At 47.4% G+C, this 6,000-nt stretch overlaps 1 protein-coding gene across 1 annotated transcript; it reads left to right on the top strand.

Annotated features, from left to right (window-relative positions):
* Positions 1 to 229: 229 nt before the first annotated feature.
* Positions 230 to 3,762, top strand: N7529_000413 (guanine nucleotide exchange factor; the record flags this gene model as incomplete). The annotated part of the gene is made up of 2 exons (XM_057235944.1): positions 230 to 757; positions 808 to 3,762. 2 exons carry the CDS (start codon positions 230 to 232, stop codon positions 3,760 to 3,762), a joined length of 3,483 nt encoding a protein of 1,160 aa, XP_057102747.1.
* Between the last annotated feature and the right edge of the window lie 2,238 nt (positions 3,763 to 6,000).

Genomic DNA, 6,000 nt, shown 5'->3' with positions numbered 1-6,000 from the left:
CCTTGAACAGCGCCAATTGACCTAGATTGTGTAGGATCAACCCCAGCCTTCGAACATCCGATTCCTCCCCTCCATCCTTGATTATCCATAACGCCACTTGTTCTTCGATACCCTATCTCGTCTTCTGAATTCATTGAACCATGTCAATTGCACCTATCATCGAATAAACGCCTTCGGTCAGTGACCTCAGTGGCTTGGAAAACAAAACAATCAGTTATATCGACAAGAGATGGAATCAATGAAGCCACACATCCCCCCATTAAAGATATCGAAATCCAACTCGAACTTGCATCGCTCGATCAACGATTCTCAACATATACAGAGTCGATTCTATTCCGCCTGGGATTCATCTGAGATGTCACCTCCGTTAACACCACAGACTCAGGACACACGTATGGATCAACTAGAGGCTCCAAGGCCTGTCTTTCACAACTATCTGCGCGCGTTCTATCCTTTTCACCCGGCTGGAAATGTCTCCCCGTCAACCGTTACTCTTCCTCTAGACCAGGGCGACATCATTTTGGTTCACTCCGTTCACACCAATGGCTGGGCCGATGGTACATTATTAGATTCTGGGAATCGAGGCTGGCTCCCCACGAATTACTGCGAAGCATACGATCAATTGCCTATGCGCCCTTTATTGAAGGCCTTGACTGATTTCTGGGATATCATTCGAGGAGGATGCGGGTCATCATTAAAGGATTTTGGCAACCAAGACTTGATGAGAGGCCCTATTGCTGGTGTTCGCTTTCTGCTGGTAAGTACCAACTAGAGGGGATTTATACCGCAGGGCTCATTATTCCACAGGAAAAATCGGAATGTCTTACTCGGGAGTCGTCTTTAGTAAGGAGGTTCGATGGACTACGAAGAATTCGCAAGGCTTTGCTGTCTGATCTTTCTTCGCTGGTGAAAACTGCGAAGAAATTTCAGGAGGTCGCCAACGGAACACCGTCGGAGGACGAGGTTGAGAGTATTTTGGATGAGATGCTCCTCAAGGCTTTCAAGATCGTCACTCGTGGAGTTCGATTCCTTGATGTATGGAACGAAGAGGTTGGCCTGAGCAGGACTATCGCTGAGATGGACGGACCTGGCGAGAGCCAATACGACATGCCGCCGACACCTGCGTCCGAAAGTTTCAACTTGAGTGAGACCGACCCTGAACGGAGCGACTCACGGATCCTAGAATCACGCCAGATGGAGTCACGACAAATGAGCCGCAGCCGCATGGACATGATGAGCAGATCATCGATGCGCACCGAGACACTCGAAAACCAACCCAGACCGGTCTCCGTTTCCACAAAACGAGTTTCAGTATCACACCGCATGTCATTCTCCGGTCCCTCGTCTGCCATCTGTGCTCAAAATTTGGCGTCCGAGCGACTTGGAATTACCTACGACGCGTTCCTCGGCGTGCTCGGCTCATTCATTGGGCTTCACATGCAGTCCCGCTCCTCGACTGAATTAGTCGTCACTACTCAACAGGCTGTTCAGTCTTGCCGGGCTTTACTCAATGTTGTCGAAGCAGTTTGCGAGCATGACAACCAGCGTGGTGTGTTGCTTGAACAGGCACGGGAGTCCATGTGCGAAAAGCTATCCGAGCTTGTTCACGCTGCGCGCGACGTGTTCCGACCTGCCCATCTTCCTGAAGATGATCTGGTAGTTATGCCAGATGAAGGGAAACGCCTCGTTAGTGCTGCGACAGAATGTGTTCGAGCAGCTGGTAACTGTTTAGCGAAGGCTCGCCTGGTGCTCGAGCAAATTGGAGATATTGAGCTTGATCCTGAAGAGTCTGAACAGACAGAACAAGATCTTCCTCGTATTGCATCACCAGAACAGTCAGAGGCTCCTGTAGAACGCGAACGTCGTCTTCCCCCACCCCCTCTTCAGATTCCCAGCACAACTTGTTCTCCTCCCACACCCGCTCTCACCGACGCCACAACACCTTCATCCTTCCAGTCACACATCAGCAATTCCCCCGGCAACCTTTCCGCCCTGTCTTCTCTTCCTAATTCCGCCATCCTTCCCACCCATCTTGAGAACATTTCTTCTTTTTCCTCTACCGACAGTGGTTATCATTCTCATAAAGCAGAGATGAGTGAGTCGTTTGGACGCGGTGTCACCAGCAATGGCAGCAGTTTCACATACAACAGCCACACGCGCGACTCTGAGATGAGTGGTGTCTCGCAGTCGTCTACTCGGGCTACTTCCCCCGATATTGGTGGAAGCTTCCGAGGAAGCTTCAAGGTTCCCTCACTGAAGGAGAGTATCAGTCACTCTACTCTCGCCGAGGAGAATGAAGAGACTGAGGCAAACATTCTGGAGAAGACTTACGCCCATGAACTTATTTACAAGGAAGGCTCCGTGATGGGTGGAAGCCTCCGTGCTCTCATTGAGAAGTTGACTGCACACCAGTCCACTCCCGATGCCATGTTTGTGTCAACCTTCTATCTCACCTTCCGGTTGTTTGCCTCGCCTCTCGAATTTGCCTCGGCCCTCGCTGCGCGCTTCGAGTATATCGGCGATACCCCCCATGCTGCTGGTCCCGTCCGTCTTCGTGTGTACAACATCTTCAAGGGCTGGCTCGAGTCCCACTGGCGACATGACCGCGATAACACTGCTTTGGAGTTCATCGTGAACTTCGCAAAGACCAGACTTGGAGTTGATCTTCCCACTGCTGGCAAGCGTTTGCTTGATTTGGCAGAGAAGGTGTCTGCAGTTGGTGGTCCAGTCGTGCCTCGCTTGGTCTCGTCTATGGGCAAGACCAACACTTCTATTGCCCAATATGTTCACCCCGACACCCCTCTTCCTCCTCCTATCCTCGGTAAGAAGGAGCACAATCTGCTCAAGCAATGGAAGAACAATGAAGCGTCGATCACTATTCTTGACTTCGATCCCTTGGAACTCGCCCGTCAACTGACCATCAAGGAGTCGCGCATCTTCTGCTCCATCCTTCCAGAGGAGCTCCTGGACGCAGAATGGACCAAAGGGTCTGGTTCCTTGGCTGTCAATGTGCGCGCGATGTCGACTCTCTCGACCGATCTCGCTCACCTTGTTGCCGATTCAATCTTATTCCTTGAGGAACCCAAGAAGCGTGCTGCCACTATTAAGCACTGGGTTAAGATTGCCACCAAGTGCCTGGAGCTGAACAACTACGACTCTCTTATGGCGATCATCTGCTCACTGAACCTCTCCATGATCTCGCGTCTTAAGAAGTCTTGGGACATCGTCTCTCAAAAGACCAAGATCGCGCTTGAGCACCTCCGCAGCATCGTTGATGTCTCTCGCAATTACGCGGTTCTCCGACAGCGCCTCCAGAACCACGTGCCCCCTTGCCTCCCCTTCGTCGGAACTTATCTGACGGATCTCACCTTCGTTGACCACGGCAACCAATCTCTTCGAACACTTTGCACCGACGAGAGCGAGATGACCGTTATCAACTTCGACAAGCACATGAAGACAGCCCGCATCATCAGCGAACTCCAACGGTTCCAGATACCCTACCGTCTCACCGAGGTCCCTGAACTGCAAGCTTGGATGCAAAACGAGCTTGTTCGCGTGCGCTCTAACGGTGATGAAACCACTCAAATATTTTACCGCCGCTCCCTGGTCCTTGAACCAAGAGAACAGTGTCGCAGCGCAACAAACTTGGCAGCCCAATCCGAGTCGAATCCCCCCTCTATCCTCGACAATGCAAAGGACAAGTTCGACTTCCTCTCCTGGACTACTCAGTCCAAAGCCAAGTCTGTACCCACACATGGCTAATTTATACGCCACCATATCTCTATCCTTCCACCTAATGACTCACGACATCTTCTCATATCTTCATTATCTTCCGCCTTCTCACCATGTTCTTCTATGCATCATCATTTTTTCTCTTTTTCGTGTCCATGTCCCATTTATTAACATCTTACCTATTTACATCTACACTTCTATCTCTTTTATTATTGGGCGGTTATTTGTTTTACTTGTTGTTTGCGCGGATTCTCTTTCGAGAACGCATTTGAAAAGCGGCTATGTATGGTTTGGGGTCCGGGCTTCGGATACACGGAGTTTACCAATGGCCTTGCTTTTTGTGGTTTTATTTATATCTTGTCTGGTTATTTTGGTCGGGCTGGGGAAAAGGACTGGGAAAAGGGTTATTCCCTGTCGTCTGGGCTCCAGATGAGATCTAGACAGGATTGTTTTGCCTCGCGGCTTCTGTACAGGTGCAACTCTTAGAGCTGCCTGAAATGCAATACGCTTACTTCATACTTCTGTATCTTTAGCTCGTATCTTGTTCAATCATGCAAGCCAAACGCTCGTGATAGGCTTAGGTTGTCAGTAAGCATTTGGAATTCGCAGATCAACTCTGGCGTGAGTACCAATCACATTCATTGCACATACCGGACAAGGATCTCGTATTACAATTGGGTTTCATCGTATAATATCTTACAATACTCTATAAGTATCTTATTAAGTTTAACCGCTGGCCAGAGATAGTATTTACGGTTTGTTTTTGAATCGGTTAAGCAAAGTAGAGCGAGACCTTGTTAGAGCTAAGAGCAATAGAAGGAGCATGATTATAGAAAGAGAGCTGACCACACTCTATGCTAATATGAATTCACTCATTCAATAGACTCCGTTAAGGACAGAAACATCAGACTTCCTGTGGGTGAGGCGAGGTAACTACAAGTCCTACCGTTCCTTGTATGGGGGAGTTAAGAAGTCGGTCGTATGCCGTCAATAAATTCTAACAGTGACGCTGAGGCCACATTTTCTTATTGATATCTCTGTATCACCTTGACCTTAGAAGATGATGTGTAAGCTTTTCTAATAGGTTTGCCCGATTTGATGTCAATATCTATGATATGGCTATTTATTGACAGGCTTTCCAGTCATCAGCTAGACCGCGAGTACATTAACTAGCGTAATTTGTTTAGCTAGTTTGACTTATAATACATTTATCGTATTCAAATCAACCGTGGTTAAATGCCGGTGTAGTGTATCTTGTAGTCGTTATATGAGCATGGTGAATGGTATGAAAAGACCCAAGGCCGTACCAGAGTGTGCTCTGAAATTGAAGTGCCGTCTAATCAGCATCGTCATAGCGGAACTTCGATATATTGATCATTAATATTCAAGTTCGCGTGGCAATATGTAATTATATACGGAGTAGATTTAAAAGCACATAATTAACTACCATGCATGTTCCTGATGGATTATAGAGTACCAAATGTCAAAATAGACCACTACCAAACGGAGTTGCCCTACTCCCTAGATAATTCTACGTTTTTTGCATGAAATAAGAATTGATCATGATTTTAGTAGCCGTTTGAGTTCCAGGAAATCAGATAGATACGTAAATATCGACATTGTGGAGTATAGTAGTCATGATTTACACTTACGACTAGAGGTGTCGAGTTCGATGGTTCATGCCGTTGCTTTAGATTTTACCAAACGAAGCCCTATGCGTCATATGTGCACTCCATACGGGTCGAAGAACTTTATATCTCTAATAATATGGTGGCACATTGTGCTTAAAAACTCAACCCATAGTCAAAGTGCCATGTTGTTGACAATTTTCGTTAGTGGCTGATCCTTGCATGAGCCCACACGCCAGATTCCCACCAGTTTGTGAAGGATCTTACCCAAGGTCCACTGCAGTCATGCAAGGGATACGTCTGACAAGAGAACCTATCAACTATAATATGTTTGGGCGAAAAGTCCACTCCAGTACTGTCATCAAATCATAGTATTTGAGTATTGCGGCTGCCAATGGGCGTCAAGCTCATGCAAGCCCAGAATGAATTGGAATCTATGGACGTCAATACATGATTTGTCAGGCTAATTCAAGTTTATGTAGCTGAAGAACTCCGTTGTATGCAATGGAACAAACTAAAGATGCACCTCGCTACAGATCACCCGATCATATATTGGTTGCCATGCTCGCCTTAGTTTAAACCGCTCCACAGTTGTGCTTTCGTATCAAATTAGAAACTTGTATTGTTTGGTATTTTCTTG

Source organism: Penicillium soppii (assembly GCF_028829465.1).
Source record: "Penicillium soppii strain IBT 18220 chromosome Unknown utg000001l, whole genome shotgun sequence".
Classification (NCBI taxonomy): Eukaryota; Fungi; Ascomycota; class Eurotiomycetes; order Eurotiales; family Aspergillaceae; genus Penicillium; species Penicillium soppii.
The sequence above is the reverse complement of the archived record's forward strand: the minus strand, read 5'-3'. Positions and strand labels throughout refer to the sequence as shown.